The sequence below is a fragment of the Pelodiscus sinensis genome, chromosome 6, assembly GCF_052426305.1.
Source record: "Pelodiscus sinensis isolate ZL-2025 chromosome 6, ASM5242630v1, whole genome shotgun sequence".
Taxonomy (NCBI): domain Eukaryota; kingdom Metazoa; phylum Chordata; order Testudines; family Trionychidae; genus Pelodiscus; species Pelodiscus sinensis.
In genome coordinates, this window is record NC_143057.1 from 42,025,084 (window position 1) to 42,044,318 (window position 19,235).

Here is a 19,235-nt window from a genome sequence, read left to right on the forward strand (position 1 = left end):
AACTCTGGATAGATGAACTATAAAGCAGTTTTAGGGGAGATATGCAAGTTACTTGTTTCACCTGTATGGCCCTTCTCTGTCTATCCCCACCCTGTCTATAACCTCTGCTTTTGAGACATGATGCTACCTGCACTTGGCAAACATTGTTGGTCATGACTGGCTGGTCATAATATTTCAGCATTAAAACTGCCTGGAATAGTAGCAGCTACTTATTCATCATTTGAAATATTGATTTATTTGTTTATGTATTCTCTCATTAAATATAGGTTTGTAACTCATGCACTCTGGTTTTGAAATATCATATAGTAATACAGTTTAGCAGGCAGTACATGCACCACATTGGAGATTTTTTTATTAATAAGCTGTATTTAGAATATACAATGATTTATGTTAGGACAAGCTGTTTAATCTGATCCTAAATTTGTCATTCCTCTCACATTTGCTACAGCTTGTACTGCAGATGAAAGGTTAGTTGTAATTGGTCTGTAAAAGAGCACCTTATTTCTTACCCTGCAGCGCCACCAAAGGCCATCGGGGGAAACTGAATCCAGAGTTTCAACCCTGTAGGACCAAACTGAGTCTTGTTGCTTCCTGCAATAGTGTTGCATTTCAGAACTAGGACCTGAAGGTCAAAAGCTTCCCTTTGTGCACAATTGTGGTGTCGGAGGAATGATGTAGATCAGGCAGAGTCTATGCTACTGTCTCTTGCAGCTGTGCATTGCTGAAGATAAGCATTTTATGATTAACAAGGAAAATCAAGAAGATAAGCAAGATGGGATGAACGTTAAAACAAAAGCAGAAGTTTAATTAGAAAATAAATATGTGGTGAAAAAGGAATAGTTTCTAAATTAGTAAAGACGTTCAGCTTCCTCCATGAGGAGGGCTACTAAAAATCTGTGCAATGAGGATGTACTGTGCTTTTCAGGGTGACCTCACATTTGGGTCTTAGCCTGGGATTTCACATCCTGCCTTTATTTCTTTAACTACCACCAGTTGCATGGCTGTCTGTGCTCCATGGCAAAACATGTGTAGCTAGCTTTTCTGCATAGTGCCAGCTGCAGTTCCAGGGATGTGACAGACCTTTCTCCATTTATCTCCCAGATCTGTCACATCACCTATGAAGTTTTTTTCCCTCTCAGCAATTTTTATATCATATTTCTGGTAGGCAATATCAGAATTTGATCTTGTAGATTTTGATTGATTGGCAGACATTTTCCAAGCTCCGATACTTTCTTCCCAAGGATGAATTTAAGGCTAAACATAAGCCACGTTGATCATAAAAGATTTCTTTTTTTCTGTTCCCCAGAGTAAAGTTAGCTCTTTCACCTTAAATAAATAAAAAATGTGTGTCCCATCTCCCCGTGGAAGGGGATATTAGGCTTTAGAAAGCGGGAAGCAGTCTGGTGTTACTACACTGGCCTTTCACTTCTAGAGACCTAAGTATAAATCCTGACTTTTATGCTCCCCTGCAGCCATACAGTTACAACAACTGGCAGTCTTTGCTCAGGGATGGCCCCTATGCTAAAGCAGGAGGAGTGTAGCAGATTAGGATGGGATGTATTGTTATTAGTCCCAGATCCTTGCTTTCAGGAGTCATATATTCAACCAGCTCTCCTCCCCTCTCTGAAAGAAAGAGAAAATGGTGAAGGAAAAGAAAAAACACTAAATCACACTAATTCCTACCATCCGGAAGAATTGAGCCCATCATCTTTAAATAAGTCACTATTACATTTTCAGTTTCCCTACTGACAACCCCACAGTCATGCTAGTTTATAAGGCACCTCTTTTTTTTTCATGAGCCTGTATGTTTGTGTGCTCCACGCAGGGCGCATGGACCAGATGCAGTGCTGATGGCAGAAGGCAACCGTCTAGCTGAGCTGACCCAGTCCCAGATGCTACACATTGCCCAGCAGATTGCAGCTGGCATGGTTTATTTGGCATCACAGCACTTTGTGCATCGTGATCTTGCCACCCGGAACTGCCTGGTTGGTGAGAACTTGTTGGTGAAGATTGGAGATTTTGGAATGTCCAGAGATGTATACAGTACTGATTACTACAGGGTAAGTGGACTCTCCTATTCTGGGTAACTGGGGTTGTGTTCAATCTTCTTTTAACATTGATCCTACTGCTGCCACTTTTAAACTGGATAATACGCACATTGGGGACTCTTAAAGAATTGCATATGGAAGGCTAATCTTGAGCTTTAAAGTTTGTTAAATGTGGAAGCTCATGACAAGAGTTGATGGAGAGTCCTTTTGTTGAAGTACACTTGCTTTGGTTTTCTTATAAAAGTGACTTAACAATCCTTCCGAGGTCAGAACTTTGGCAAATTTACTTGGCTGCAGAAAAGAAAGGCACCTTTAAAGCGATGATGGTTGAGAAAATTTGGCATAGTATGAGGTATTATAAAAATGTGTTCTTACAAATGTCTAAGACCAATGGTTTGCTTGAATGGATATAACCTATAGGCAGCAGCACTGCACCTATAAAAATTATTTTAGTGAGAAAGAAACAGAGATTAAGGCAGAACCGTTTACAGCTGATATGCTCAGCAACCAAAAAGACATGCCTCATAGCTGATAAGTATTTCCTATCATGAACTAGGGATGCTAAGTATTGGTTAATTGAATAATTGAGTAACCTCATGAATTCTTATTGGTTAGTCGACTATTCTATAGTCCTTGGGGGCAGGGCCGGCAGCAGTGCAGGGTGCCAGGCAGGAGCTAGTCTGCAAAGGGGGCCAGTTTAAAACCAGCTCCTCTTGTGGACTGGCTGCTTGTCACCCTGTGCTGCTGCCTCTGATAAAGAGGCAGCAGTGAGGGGTGGCAGCAGCCCCTGTCTGGGGGAGGGGGAGTTTGAGTTCCCGGACCCAGTGTGAACCAGAACTGAACCAGGCTGCCTACCCGCCTAGCTCCCAATACAGAGCCACAGCGGGGGTAGGTCCCAGACCCAGAGTGAGGCAGAACTGAGCTGGGCTGCTGGCCAGCCTGGTAAAAAAATTCCTGCTGGGAGAGGGAGGGAAATGCATGTAGTCTATAGCATTAACCTATAAGCTTTTGCTTATCGGTTAATCGATTAATCGACTGAACTATTATATCCCTATCATAAACCCATTGCATTTGCTTTGTTGCACTCTTAGTGATGGTTGCACTTTGATGGCAGGTGAAGCTATCCTGGTATACATGCTGGCCTATATGATATTCATTCATGTCTGTGGGATTCACTTCCATTTTTTTCAAATTTGCAAAGGACTTTAAAAGCCTTATGACTAAAATATACTGTGTTCATTAATGATCAGTTTTACTGTTGTGTGATAAATATTTCTGTCATCTTCACCTTAATTTATCTGCTCATTCTGTAAGAGGACACGGTTGATTCTGCACAGTTGTTTGTGAGAGGCCTGAGAAGAGACTGTTATTACATATGGTTGGGAAGGGGCAGGGCAGGGTACACACAGGAACTACTGTAGTATTTATATTCATTGAGTTGCTTTAATTAAGAGCTGAGAACCACAAATCTTTTTGTTTTTGTTGTTTTGCTTCTTCCTTTTTTTCAATGGGCAAAACATAGCATTTAGTAAACAACTGAACCAGATTTCCATCACATTTTGTCCTTTGGGAATCTGGTATTTCAAGCTATTTGATGATTGTGATGGAAGAATGACATAATTCCAAAACTTGAAAAACTTGTACTGTGGTGGTTGCTGAATGTGCAGCACAGACCTATTTATCTGATCCAATTGAGACCAGGGCCTGATCAGATGTGAGGCTGCAGTGCCGTCTAGAGGCCACAGGAGAGAGCACCCACTTCTGGAGTTATTTGCACTGGTTGTATAGTTAATATGCAGAGCAGGATAATAGAGGGTCAAATAAACAGGGTTCTACTGTATTTTTTTATAGCAGAGAGTATTACAGCAGGGGGTTGAGACTCAGGGTTTGTGGGGGTTCTATTTGCAGCTAAAGTATCAACCTTACTTGTTATGAGTTGGGCAAATCATCATTCTATGCTTTGTGTCAGCCCATCTGTCAAATTGGTAAAAATGAATTACAGAGCCATGATGAGCCTTAATAATGAACATTTGTAAGGCATGTGGCCAACCTTAAATAGAAGGTGCACTGTAATTGCAATGCCAGTTTTAATTACAAACACCTTTGTTTTACACTTGCTCGATGGCAGATGGGAAAGGGATGGGAACGTGGATCTAATGCTGTCAACTTCAAATGGGCAAACCTAGACCTGGCACTAGCAGGTGGAACTTCATTGATAGCATTCTGCTTGTTTACACTAGGACTGAATTTGACCCATATGTATGTTCTTGCCTCATCTGTACTCAGGCAAAACTCTCACTTGAAGTAAATGGGGAAAGGGGAAAGATCCTGCCCTGACTGGCCCCAAGCCACATGTCAGTTGCTCAAGGCACATTTCAGAACCATCTGTCTAGACCAGGGGGTGTAGAATCTCTTTTGGGTAATGGGCTGCTGACCAAGGTTCCCCTGTAAGGTGCGCTCCTCCACGGGTGTGCACCAAGAATTTCAGTCCTGCTTACCCCCGCAGCCGTGGCCCCAGCTGCCCCCAGGGGTAGGGCCACATAGCAGGTGGCTGCCCCACCCCCGGAACAGCTGGGCAGCCACCACATGGCCCACATGGAGGCTGCTGGAGCTGGAGCCTGGGCTGTGGTACTAAAAAGAGCACCATGGCTCCGGCTCCAGTCTCAGCACACAGGGCAGCCACCCACCATGCTGTTTTGCCTGGTAGGTGCAGGTGTCAAGATGGCATAATGGAAGGGAAGGGGCAGGGGGGAACTAAGGGGAAGGTAGGGATGAGGAGAAGAAGGGGCTTATGCTGAGGAGAGAGGGAGACCAAGGCAGGACTAGAAAGGGGAAGACACCAATGGGCAGCATGGAAGAGAGACAAATTCCGGGGACCAAGAGGAGGCAATGAGGAGAAAGGGCAGGAGGAGCGGCTGGGGGGGGGGAGGTGAGGTAGGAGGTGAAGGGCTGGGAAGGTGTCAGTGGGGGTGAGAGAGGGGAGGGGACAGGGAAAGGAGAAGAGAGGGGCAATGGGGGCAAGAAGGAGGAAGAGGAGAGGAGTGGGTGCTGGGAGAAGAGGGGTTGAAAGGAGGGGTGGGCATGAGGAAGGCGGGGGATGGAGCAAGTCATGTGAGAAGGTTCAGAGAGGAGTGAGGAGAACTGGGACAGAGAGTGGTGACAGGAAGGAAGAGAGCAAGGGAGGCAGGTGTTGGGAGGGCCAGGGCAGTGAGGGATGAGGGGAAGCACCAGGAAGATGTAGGAGGTAAACGAAGGTGAAGGTGCCAGGGGAATTGTGAGGGTGAAGCAGAAGGACAGACACGGGGAGGGGAGTGGACAGAAGGGATGGACACCAGTGAGCAGAGGACGGAGGCAGGGCAGGTGGGAAAAGGGAGGTGTTAGGAGAGGGAATGGGGGCGGCTAGAGTAGGAGAAGAAAAGTGCAAGTGGAGGCGGAGTCAGAGAGGAGGGGGAGAGGGGCAGGTCCCAGAAGGGCTGAGGGGAGTGAGAAGGGCAGGAGCCAGGACAGCAGAGGAGGTTGAGGGGTGGGGAGCAGCAGCAGTCACAAGGGAGCAGATGGGGCAAGGGGAGTGTGGGAGACATGGCAGCAGAGGGGAAAAGGGAAAGGTTTATAACTTGAGTTCCACAGTGGCACACGTCCAAACAAGCACACGTGACCCAATATTGGTGCACAAGACAAAACTCGCTCTGCTCCTGGATGGAAAGTCTTAGAGAGAACACTGCTGCTGGCCCACAGAAAAGCAGTCGGGAGCCACACACCAGTGAGAAGTGTAAATCCCCCCCACCCTCACTGATGTGGCCCCCTACTAAGAAGCAGAAAGACACTACTGGCATTCCTCATGTACACCAGAGCCTGCAGGGGCCCACGCTAGTAGATTTTGTGTCCCAGCCCCGCGATAGGGGGTGAGTTGGAGTGCCAGAGTAGGCTCCCCAATGCTGGGGAGGCTGAGCCTTGGGGGCTGGATCAAGGCAAGCTGGGGGCCACATTTGGTCCCTAGGCCTTAGGTTCCCCACCCCTGATCTAGATAATCCAGTACATTTTTCTCTCTCTCTCTCTCTCTCACACACACGTCACTTTCTTTTCCTTCTCTCACTCTGCAAGAGAGGAGACGAGAGCTGGAGAGAGAAAAGGTGGTGGGGAGGGAAAGTGGAAGTAAAAGAGTGAGTTGTGCAATAACGAATGTGGGGATGCAGTGAATGAAGCGGGAACATAATTTGTGGAGAGGGATGTGTGACTGAAAAGGTAGAGTGTGATGATGGCAGCAGAACAAATGGGGGACTGAATAGGACATGGGGAGATTTTGCCTATGGGCCAGAGCCTCAGCTGGTGTAAAGGAGTGAGGCCCTGTTGACGTCAACGAGCTAGGCCATTTTAGATCAGCTGAGGGTGACACACAAAAATATTTCTTTTGAGCTTGGGCATTTCTTTTGCACACAGAGAAGCTCTGTTGCTCTGCACTGAGTAGGTCGACAGGCAAATGCAGAAGTTGAACAGAGCCATGACCTGCCTCTCACCCCACCTTTCAGACTGGTAGCACCTGTGGAGCTGCTAGTAAAGACCAGGGACTATGTACCCGAATGAGATTCTGACAAGCTTTGTGAATAGGGGAGCTAGTTATAATGGGATCCTGAAAGGCTCAGGCCAGGAGTGATTTGCCAGAGGGCTGTCTAGAGAATTATGGCAGTGGCAGGGATGGATAATGGCACTGCCATTAGGTGATGTTGGAGAGACTTTGACCTTTGTGTATAGTGAGGTCTTTTTAACAGTTTAAAGTTTAATTAATGTAGGGAGGCACTTCTTCACCTGCACTTGACAGTTTCATCAGTTGCTCACTGGAGGGAATTACACCCCTCAAAAATGCAAGGCAAGAAATGCTTTGGTGGCTGCCAAAATCCATATAGGTGAGTGTATTGATACAGTGGAATTAGTTTACTCTGAGGCAGCCCACTCTTATTGGTCAATCCATTCAGGTTTTAGGTTTGTTCAAAGAGAGTTGTTTGATGTTTGCATAGTTAAGTGAAGATGGTCCTCAGCCCCTACACTCTGTCAGATCAGTGGTCTTCTGCACGATGTCGGGGCAGCTCTACAGAGATGCTGCAGGGATGACTGTGGAGAGAAATAACGGTTTGTGTGTGTGTGTGTGTGTGCGCCGTGTGGCACTGGCTGCACGGGCCTTTATTTTTTTCAGGGTCTGTCAGTAATCTTAGTGGAGAGGTGGGAGGGAGAGAAATTTAATTTGCTAGTCCAAGTGCTAACATGTAATGAAACGGCACTAGTTTTCTAAAGCCATACCAGATGAGCCTGAGGACACAATGAAATTGCAATCATTTTTTCTTCCCCATGCTGTCACCTACCTGAGCCGAAATATGGCGACTAACAAGCAATTAGTTTGTCACCTGCTTTAAAGAGCTCTGCTGACACTCTGTAGAATTACATTCCCTTTATAGCATCACATCCTTGCATTTATTTGAAATATTTGTATTTCACAGTGGTGGCGAGCTTTTATTTATTTTGCTGATGTCTACTTTTTGTTGATCGTGCTCTCATTCCTCAAGACTGGGGGTTTCTTCTGACATCAGTGTGACTCATCCACACTAGTCGGTGACATGCTGTAGTGACACTGGATCCTGGCAACCACAATTTTTGGGGGTATTTGTTCCTGTATTCAGAGATACTATTTCAAACCATTTTATGCATCCACTTCAAATTTGAAGGTACTTGCTCTGTACTTGTTTTGTTTAGAGCTGTTAATGAATTGTTCACCTTTTCACAGGAGCTCTTGGATCAGAAATTATTCAGAGCCATAGCAGCTAATCTGGCTGGCCATGCATTTGATCATATAAAACACTCTCTAAGGGTATGTCCACCCAGTGGCTGGCCTATGCCAACTAACTCAGGTTTGTAGGATGCAGGGCTGTTTCATTGCGGTGTAGACTTCTGATTTTGTGCTGAACCCTTAGCCCCAGAGCCCTCCCATCCCTGCTGGATTCTATAGTCCGGGCTCTGATCCAAGAGTAGAAATGTACATAGCAATAAAACAGCCCCACAGCCTGAGCCCCACAAGCCTGAGTTGGGTTTTTTCCTTGCTGTGTAAACATACCTTAAATGAGCCATCACAAATTCCTCTCTCTCCCTTGAGCACTGGGGAGCTTCCATTGGCATGATGTAGCTCTGTACCTCCATCTACCAAAGGCTTTATGGTATAATATAATCTAGTGTGTGATACGACAAGAACAACGATAATCACAATAAATCTGTCAGGTGATATGGCTTCTTCTTCCATCTCTGGCTTAACTGTGAGTGAGTCACTTAAAAGTGATCTGCAAAGGCCAAAAAATAGAGCTTAGACAATATTTTTGTTTCTTTTGATGTTTAAAAAGGAACAGGAAGACCTTTGTTTAAAAAAATCTGTTTTTTCCCCTTGTTTGATTTTTTTTTTTCACTGAACAGTTGAATCTTATCTAGTCTAGTTGTGACTGGAGAACTAATGAAATGACATCATGACTCAAGAGATAGAAAGCTAAGCAAGTGGGAATGGGAGCAATTTTAAAATAAACTGTAGAATTATGTGCAGTTTTGCTTTAATTGTTTTGTGTTAACAGCTATTTAACTCCTACGGTAAATGAGTACATCAAACAAAGGCTGGTTTTGTTAAACATTCAATCCTGCTATCCCTTCAGTTAACGTGTGAGAACTCAGTACCATTCTGAGACCTCAGGAAAGTTTTCCAGCAATGATAAAGCTGATCTGACTTGACATTCCTGTGGTAAAAATTGAACATTTAAAAAAAACCAATAGCCCTCTATATCATAGAAATACTATTCAAAAAATCCTTTGCTGGTCATCTTTATCCTTAAAAGTCATATCATTCTTAGCATATACTTAAGAAATTAGTTATATAGGTCTAAATCCAGAGCAATGCCCTTGAAGTCAGTGGAGTTAAACTGGTTTACAACTGATGAACTGAAGTCTATTCTGTACCTTAGAATATAAGCCTAACTCCTAGTATTGTACAGTGTTTTGTTCCTGGCAACTGCCCATAGTATGCTTTCTGTTGACTTGACATATAAACTGTTTGTTAAAGATAATGCTAATAAAAATAATCACCCGAGGGTGAACTCACAAAGCCTGTTTCCAGGGCAAAATGCATGTTTGTAAAGAAAATTAAAAAATATGACAGCAGGATGCTGAAAAAAGCAGAAGTTGGGGGTTATATTTATTTGAGCTTTAACTAGCCAGGCTAGCACCAGAGTACAAATGTTTACAGCAAGGGACAAGTGTCTCTTCAGTTGCAATTGGCAGTAGTGGCAGACATCTCTCAACTGTTAGTACACAGCTGTTTACCCGTGGGGGTGAGTTTGGCAGAGGAAAAGCAAGAAAGAATTTGTGAGTCAAGCATCTTGTCAAGGCATCCTCGTAGGTGTCTGTATTCAATTGTCACAGTTTGAAGGCTTTTTATTAGTTGCTATTTCAGCATCTAATGCACAGATGAAATTATCTCTTTCCCTATAAGGTCTTTTCAGCTTTGCTCCTCCGTCATTGCATTGCGTAAAGAGCTCAAGAGTGACAGAGGGTTCCTATAGCCATGGAGTATGCACACCACTGTGCAGATGATTCCACAATCCACATAACTGATGATAATATTATATACTATAAACAATGGGCCAGCTGCATCAGTGTAAATTTGGAGTATCTCCCTTAAAGTCAATATAGTTACTCTGGTTTTACGTTTCCAGAAGATTTTAGATGGCTAATATGAGCTTCCAGGAGGTCGCCATTATGTCTTTTGTGAAGAGTTTATATACAATAAAGTCATATCCTGGTGGCCAAGTTTAGAGCTGGCACACTTAGGCACAGTTCCCTAGACATTTGTGGACCTGCACTGGTTTCTGCCAGGCTCAATTTGGCATTGGATCTCTAGTTGTTCACAGATGTGGTTACTTCTCAAATACTGGTTTATATGCCAACTTTGCATCCCTTGCACAGGGTTCATAGAGTTTCCATCTCTTCTCCACTGACACAGACCTTGCACCAGGGGTGGCCAACTTGGCTCTGGAGACACCTGTGGCTCTACTGAAGTTAATATGCAGCTCTTTGCTCAGGCACTGACTCTGGGGCTGCAGCTACAGGTGCCAACTTTCCAGTGTTCAACACCTGGCTCCACCTCTTCCTCCAAGCGTATTGTGCCCTCGTTCTTTCCCTCCCCCATGGAGCCTCCTGAGTGCCATGAAACATCTGATTGAATTGGGCAAGAGGCGTGGGGAAGGAAGAGGAGGTGCTGATCAGTGGGGCTGCTGGTGGGCAAAAGATACTGGAGATAAGAGAGGAGGAAGCACCAGATGGAGACTGCTGACAAATTACTGTAGCTCTTTGGCAATGTACATTGGTAAACTGTGGCTCCATCTCAGACTCAGGTTGGCCACACCTGCCTTGCATGATATATCCGAAGAGGAGAGCCCAAGACTCTTTTGTAGGCAGCGTCTCTCTTTTTGCCTAATAATCCTGACTGAACACAGTTGGCTAGAGGAAGGAGTGTTACATACAGGTTATACCAAACAATGGCAGACCATTAGAGTACATATATCCTCCATGTACAGAGATATTATGGATACTAAAGTAAGAGAACACAATAATAAGCTCATCTCTCTGCTTGGGCTTGTGCTGACCATCTGAGTTTGGCATGTTGCATTTAAAGAGCTCAAGGTTTTGGATTTCATGATGCTGGTGACTTGTCATCTCTGGAGTTTTAAGAATTCACACAGTTTCTATGATTTAAAAAGGAAGAGAAATGATAGGCAGATGTCTGAGCAGCTGATGCAAAACACAGATATGATATGTATATACAATATTTTAGAAGGCACATCACATTTTCAAAACCAATTATATAAAATATAAATGTGCATACCCACCCACTGCAAACGTACTCCTGCATTTGCATGTATTAAATAGGGTCTGTGATGTGTGAGTGCCACAAGCCTGCACAGCTATCTATTTGTGTACACAAAGTGGTCTTTTTGCACACACAAACCTGCATTTTGTGGCATAATTTAGACAGGAAAAGCCAAATCCATCTTTGGTGTAATTCTATTGTCTTCACTGGATTAATATCAAGGATGCATTTGGCCCCTGGGTTAGAAAAATTGGGCGCTCAAATAAAAGTTTGAAAAAATCACAATGACTAATAGAACACTAGCTCATTCTGTACGTGAAAGTTTGAATCTAACTCTGACTTTACTGTCTGATATTCTGCTTACAGACTGTTTTTCAAAAACAGTAGAGGGATGGCAGCAAGAAAAAATAGGGTAAAATATGGGTCTGAGTAATAAGCATAAAATTCCAAAGCAATTGTAGCAAATACAGGAGGAGGGGCTTCCAGTTATTTTATTTTCCATTGGACTTGGATGGCTTAGAAAATCTCCCCCAACACTAAAGATTTATACTAGAAGTGGTTGCCTATGAGGCACCACAGTGGCTCAGCTATGCAGAGACATCTGTCCTGGAAGATAGAGTGTAGCCAGGGAACGGGGGAGGGAGGGTGTGACACACCCAAACTGCAGTTCTTATGAGGCACTCTGGTGACTCAAGCAAATACAGAGACTAATCTTAGCCCAACCCAAAGCAAAATGTTTATATTTGGGAATGTAAAAGAATTTTGTTTTGATCAAAAATGTCAAAACATTGTGACATTTCCAAATTGAAAAAATTTGGATTTTTTTCTTCCGTTGTAGGTCTGATAGTTCTACTTTTTGTTCCAATTTTGTTTGAAAACAAATGTCAAAATCAGAATTCCCCCAGGGACGGAGATTCTGGTTTTGATCAGTTCTGTTTTATACTATTGTCATGCCATAGATTTCAATGAAGCTGCTGCCAGTTTACACAAATAAGAGAAGACTCAGACCTAGTTCATATACAGTATGGAGGACATCCACCTGCGTCAGCTTGTCTTTTGGGGGCTTCTGAGCACAGATGTCGATTTGCTTAGAATATCTTTTTTTAATGCATTTACAACATTGTATCATGCTTTAAAAAATGAAACAAAAAACCACAGAGACATGAGTCTAGACTGCAAGAAAGCAATGATTCACAACCTGAAATTAGTTCTGTGAACCCTGGGCTGTGCCTACCAGTGCTGAGCCTTACACAGCCCAGTCCCAGAACTCCCTTCCTCCCGCTCTGCGTGGGGGATGAGGAGGGGACTATAGCTGTGCGGAAAGGGGTTGCCAACTCTCCTGGACTGGACGGACTTGACAACAGATACCATTAAGCTAGGGGGAGAGGTAGATATGTCAGAGGGTAGGGATAGGGTCCAGAGTGACCTAGACAAATTGGAGGATTGAGCCAAAAGAAATCTGATGAGGTTTAACAAGGACAAGTGCAAAGTCCTGCACTGGGGATGGAAGAATCCTAAGCATTGTTACAGGCTGGGGACCGACTGGGTAAGCAGCAGTTTGGCAGAAAAATACCTGAGGATTACAGTGGATGGGAAGCTGGATATGAGTCAATAGTGTGCCCTTGTAGACAAGAAGGCTAATGACATATTAGGGTGCATTAGGAGGAATATTAGGAGGAGCATTAGGAAAATCTATTTCACTAGGAGGGTGGTGAAGTACTGGAATGGGTTACCTGAGGAGGTGGTGGAATCGCTATCCCTAGAGGTTTTTAAGTCCCTGCTTGAGAAAAGCTCTGGCTGGGATGATTTATTTCGGGTTGGTCCCGTTTTGAGCAGGGAGTTGGACTTGATGATCTCCTGAGGTCTCTTCCAGCCTTATGATTCTATGATTCTATAATGTTGTCCAGTCCGGGAGAGTTGGCAGCCCAGGTGCAGGGTCGGAAGAAAGACATGGGCCAGAGGAGGTGGTCATGCAGGTGGATGGAGAGAAGCTGTACTTTTAAGGGGAAATCACCACTTCTCTCCAGCTGCTTGTTGCATGGCTGCCCTCTGCTCCATGAGTCCTCTGGTCCTGTGAATGCTGCTCAGTGAGTGGGATGGGGATGGGGATGAGGATGGGAGCTGCCAGACCCCATAGGCAGCACACAGCTTCATGGGGCACCATGAAATTTGAGCCAACGGTTGGTTCCGTGTCTGCAGATTTTGCCTATGGTACCCTATGTGAACCCTAATGCTGGAGAGGTTTTGAAAACCCCAATCAGAAAGTCTTCCTGCTGCCAGTAAATAGAAGCTTGATCCTGGGAGGTCCTCAGCACCTCCTTGGGGGTGTTGGAAGGCCTCCACTCCCATTTAGGCACTCTGCGTCTGACAGGACCATGCTTTGGATCAGAAATCCTCTCTCCACAAACCAAAATTTGCTGTCCATTAGTTTATAGTTTTAGGGGAGGAAGTTGGTTTGAAATTCTGCTCATTGAAGGCAATAGAAATTTTGTCACTGATTTCAGTAGGATCAGCATTTCACCCAGGGTCTTTCAAGATACATTTTCAATCTATTTTTAATACTCATTCTCTAGAATATGGGGATATAAATGGTTCTGAGGAGTGACTCCTGTGGTATCTGTTCCTGGGAAAAGTATAGATAGAGAAAACTTAGATCTGTGTGCACACCATTTATAGCATTTTGTAATGGGGGGGGGCAAGATATAAATACCAATACCAAGAGAAAGACATTGTATAGCAGTGCATGTACTTTAGGGATGTTAAAATTAGATTAATCAGCTAATTGATTAGTCGATAAGGGTGCTTCCACTTTGAAATGTAGCAAGAGCCCGCCTGGCTGTTGCTACATTTCAAAGGCAGAAGTGCTGCATGGCATTCCGCCTTTGAAATGTACAAGAGCCCCAGTAGGGGCTCAAAGATTGAAACGCTGTGTGGAGCCTAGGACCAGCAAGGGACTTAGAGTTCCCTGCTGGCCCCGAGCTCCATGTGGTGCTTTCACTTTGAAATGCCACATGGCGCTCGGTACCAGCGGGAAATTCTGAGTCCCCCTCTGGCTCCAGGCTCCATGTGGTGCTTGTGTTTTGAAATGTACAAGAGCCCTAGTGGGGACTTTTGTACAGTTCAAAGGTGGAACGCCACTGCTGTGCCCCTCCCACAGAGCTGGAGCTGGGAGGAACTGGCTTTTTAAGCTGGCTCCCCCCATCACCGCCTCCTCCCCCTTACTCCCCCACTGCCTCTTTCTGATAGAGGCAGCAAGGGTGGAGGGAAAACGATTAGTCACTTACATCCCTAATGTACTTATTCCTATAAGCATTCATTTAGGCTGGCAATCTGGAGAATGACAGAATCTAGTGGGTTAAAAATCAGAGTTGTTGACTTTGTGCGTTGTACAGAATGGAAAAAAATCTGGGAACAGCGTGGTAATAAAATCCCTTCCTGAGGGATCAGACATCTCTGATCTTTTCCACCACAGTCAGGAATTGGAACTGTTAGCTCTTTCCCTGCTGCAGAACACTGATGCACCTTGTGGGAAATTGGCATTGCCTTCCAAGTGAAGTGGACACTGCAAAGAAAGGCCACCCAGAGGGATCAGGAGAAAAGGGAGGTTTCTTTTGAGAGGTGGTCACTGAGCAGTTCTCAACAGAATCTTCATTAGCCTCCAACAGGGGGGCTTTTTTTATGTAAATAGCCTTGAAATAGAGAAAGTGGTTGCTAGGCAGTTTTCCTAAACAAGCATTTTTTGCCCCGTCAAAGGACAACGGGGACATTTCTACTAACAGAAATAAGAAAGTGTGGAAAATGAACAGTGATGATTAAACTGAAATATAATATATAAAGGGGATGGATGGAGGTGGAGAAGGGGTTGTGTCAGCTAGTAATACAGCAAAGCCTGCAATTCTGGCTCTGTCAATTAATACACAAGTTTAAAAAACTATTGACAGGGACACAGTGGGTGTCTTGTATATCACAAGTCATATACCTCTTCCCTTTTTGACTCACTGACAGTGCCTGGCACAATAAGTCATGGGTACCCAAACTGCATGTAAATAGGGCCTACTACTAGGAATGTAAATACCCATTAAAATAATTAACCAGTTAAACAATTAAAATTGTAGCATTTAACCAGTTTACCATTGGAGAGCTGGTGCAGAGCAACCAGGACTGGAATCCTACCGGCTGGCCTGCTGTGGGTAGGGGAGCTCCCCAGCTTGTGGGATGGGGCTGCTCCATCCTGGCCCACTGTGGCTGGGTCCTGCTGGCCTGCTGTGGTCAGGCGCTGCTGACAGGCTGGGCCGCTGGGCCCGGGGTCCTGCTGGCCGACCCTCTGTGGCTGGATGTCCACCGGGGTTTGGTGGTCAACTGGTTACCAGGTAAGCATTTCAGTAAGCCTAATGCTTACTGACTAACTGGTTAACCTTTTATGTCCCTACCTACTACCCACATATATTTTGCTTCGCTTGAACTCTTGGTCTTCGACCAGTTGCCCAGGTGCCTTAAGAAGGCCCTGTCGTGCTGTTTTTCTTTACCAGAAGATGACTTTTAGGAGAGCCATTGCTGTCCACTTGTTCTTGAACATATTAGTGGTCCTTACATATCAGACTGCAAATCAGTTAATGAACACTGCTTTCCAGGTCTCAGTGTCCCAAAAGATCTGTAATATTGATCAGCCTACCCAGGTCCACCTATGCAGGCGTGAAGGGGTTGAGGCAAAAGAGAGCAACTGCCTCAGGGTCCAGTGATTCTAAATATTTTCTTCTGTATATTCTAAATGGTTTCTTACTAAATAATGCAGTTTTGTGCTACTCTCTGATGAGACATAAATATTATCTTTTCAGTTTTCAAACTATTCCCCCAAGTATGTTTGTGGGGGTCAAAAGTTTAACATGCTGAGTACATTAACTTTCGTTTTATGTTTATGGAGGCGTAACTCTGCTAGTGCTACAGCTGCTCCTTACTGCTCCCTTTGCTGAGGGATCTATTAGCTTTTTAGTTGTGTTTTAATTCCTGATGTGACCTAGAAGGATTCTTTTTAACCTACTGTGACATTTTAACATGTTTGTGACAGTGCTAAAGAAAAACAGATTTGAATATGGTTTTGCTCCTAAACCTGTTTTCAAGCCCATGTTTTCATATGTATTACCTGGCCAAGAACCATGTGAAACTGAATTGTGTCTGCACTAAAGAGATGGTGAATTGTGTGAAGTCAGAAATGTGTTAAGAGACTAATCTCTTTTCAGAGAATCATGGCTGCACCCTCCTTTCAAAATTGTGTCATAAAAACACTCTAAGACCCCTTGTCAATTCTATGCTGGGAAACTGAACAATGTCTGAAATGAGTTTTTAGCAAGATGTATCCTGAGTTCGTGCTAAAATTGTATCTTCAGCCCCATTGTATCTTGTATCTTCATCCCCATTATAAAAAAATGTTGTTCTTGACAGGTGTGTGCTGCCAATTTTGTCAACAAGGGCTTCCTATATTATTGTCACCTAGAAGCACTCAAAAATCATGAGTCAGGCACCCCAAAATCTTGGGATTGGCTTAAAAATCATGAGATTTTAAAATTAATATATTTTGGAGTCCCCTTTCCCTTCTCTTTCTTGAGCCACAACCATGACAGGAAATGCCCTTTAAAAAAGGCAAGTTAAGATTCTCTTGGAGGGTACAGCTACGCTGCAGAGAAAGACCCATGACAGTGAGTGTCAGAGCCCCAGGCTATAGATTCAGGCTTGGTCTCATGCTATGTTGCTAAAAATAGTGTACATATTCCCACTTGAGCTTGAATTTAGGGAGGGTTAGAGGCCCAGCAAACAGAATGAATCTTAAGAGTCAAGTTCCAACCCTAGAGGGAACATCTACACTTTTATTTTTAGCACGGTAGAATGAGAAAGTTGAACCAGGCTCTCAGACTTGCTGCTGTAGGACTGAGTTTTTTGTTTTGGGGGATGTTTGTTTGTTTGTTTTTGCAGAGGAGGCCTACCCATAATCACACAGCTCAAGGAAATGGAGCTTTAGGAAAAACAAATATTGTGAGACTTATGATTATATAGTGGCTGTTGGTAACCTGCTTCAATGGACATTCTGCGATTCTCTTTAGCAGCACCGTTTGTGCCCGTGAAACAAACTACATGCTGTTTTCAGATAATAAAGAGACTTTTAAAGATAAACGGACCTTGGAGCTGAAACAGAGTAAAATACAAAATATTCACTATGATCCTTCTTCACATATTGAACAGATTTACAATTTCCTGGTAAAAAGGGGCGGGGGAGTATATTCTCACGGGTAATCTTGGCCATTGTCCAAACCAGTGGGCAAAACTCCCACTGACTCCATTGGGCCAAGCTTTTACCCATAGACCCTCTGAATCACAAATATTAATTGTTGACAGTGTAGTTCTATCCAAACTGTGATTTCAATAGATACATTTGTGGGGAGGGGGGCAGATTCCATTTCAGCATGTGGTAAAATCTCCATGCTCCAGGATCCAGGCACTTGCAGAGTGGAGGGAGAGACCCTGGGGAGCGTATTCATGTGTTTTAAACACAGACACTTTCCCACAACTAACTAGGAAGCGGGTTGGGGGGAAGCTTTGCTGGAAATGGTTAGTTTTCCTCCTGAAAGCTATACTTTGTATATTAATGGATAGCAGTTTTCAGTTAATATATTATTTGAAATAAGTACATCTTCCCACAGGGAATGTTTTGAAAATAATTTGGCCCATGAAGAAAAATAAAATTTCTCCTTAGAAATATTTTTATGATCTCCAGGGATATGTCATTGCTACAGGGCTCGATTTAGCAGGCTCTAGAGAAAGGGGATTCCATCAGGGCAAGGAAATCACCCAAGCTTTTCTTTCATTTTGAGTATGCAGAGAAAGAACTCTTTGTTAAAAATATTTGCAAATCTCCAAACATGAATCAATCAGGTTGAAGTTTGCAATTGTTTCACAAACAGTTTGCAAACAGAAAAAAGAAACATGTATCAAATAAATGATTAATTACAAATTACTTACTCATATCTCATCACTTGCTACCTTTCACAGGATTCAGCTTTACTACATGAAGAAAAATGCAATTGTGTCTTGGGAATACACCTGCCTTGAAAATGGTTTAGCAGGTGCTTGGCATGATTTTTTGGTGCATTCATTGTTTTGCAAAGGAGAGATGATGTGCTAAGTATCTCCCACAGTTTGTTCTATTTAAATGTCTTTTACAATAGTTCATATTGCCCAAGTTATTTTCTGATCATGAGATATAGTTCAATGTAACCGGTTGATGATCTCTCTTTAGATTATTTTTTTGTGAGGGGTGAGTGAGTTAGATGAGAGGCAGGACCCTGAATTCCTGGAATTACATCATATGCATGAACTGTTTGATTTTTTAGATTTTTCAGTAAACATTTTAAATCATCCTTAGCACAAGAAGACATGAATAAAAAGAATGATCAGAACAGATATAAATATTTCATTTCACAGAGTAGCAGAATAGCTTGTCTTATCTGCTACCTTTTAAAGTATGAATAAAAAAAGAATTCTGGGAGTCTTTTTTATATTTTCAGTTTTTAAGCCAGGTGAATTTTTTGTATATTCTTTGAGTTCCTCACATATTTTAGAGCCAAATTATTGTGCCATAGACAGCTTTATTGGAGAAGAGAACCTAGTGCTGAGAGACTTTTTGGGAGAGGCATATTTATATTATAGCCAGTGGGAAAGTCAGTGAATAAAGTAGAAGGCCTAAAGACAAAGTATGTCTATAAAATAAGGGTTGAATGCATTTTAAATGTTGCATAGGTCTTATGTTGTTCCTCTGCAGAGGGATGGATTTCACCCAGAATGAATGACGGGAGACTAGTGTAACAACTCCTGCTATTTGCATATGCTCACATGTGCATACAGACAAAACTGTGGTCTGAGTCATGTTTGAAAAAAATGAGTTTTGAAAAACAAATATTTGTGTGGTACTTTTGAGCTGGAATAGATGGTGAGTTTGGACCTGAATGGCTTTGAATATTCCTTCGTCCCATGTGTTAGTAAATCTACTGCTTTTTGTCTTTGTTCTCTTTTATTATGTAGAAGGAAAAAGAAATAGAAAGGGGAAAGTGAAGGTTGTATAGCAGATACAACTATACTAACTTAAAAAAAAACACTTTAATGCAACTTTAAGAATGCACCATTAAAATCACAAAAAGACAGAAAATGCACAGCAGCATTTACTCAGTTACATTGGAGGTCCGGAGAAACGGTTTATGAAATGAACAGTAAGGCTACGTCTAGACTGGCATGATTTTCCAGAAATGTTT

General features: G+C 43.3%; 1 protein-coding gene across 3 annotated transcripts in view; it reads left to right on the forward strand.

Annotated features, from left to right (window-relative positions):
- Positions 1-19,235, forward strand: part of NTRK2 (neurotrophic receptor tyrosine kinase 2) — a 286,834-nt gene that overhangs the window by 224,476 nt on the left and 43,123 nt on the right. For all 3 annotated transcript variants that reach the window (XM_075931774.2, XM_075931775.2, XM_089779251.1), the window contains one exon: positions 1,826-2,060. In XM_075931774.2, coding sequence (XP_075787889.1) covers positions 1,826-2,060 — 235 coding nt within the window. The remainder of the gene's footprint in view (positions 1-1,825; positions 2,061-19,235) is intronic.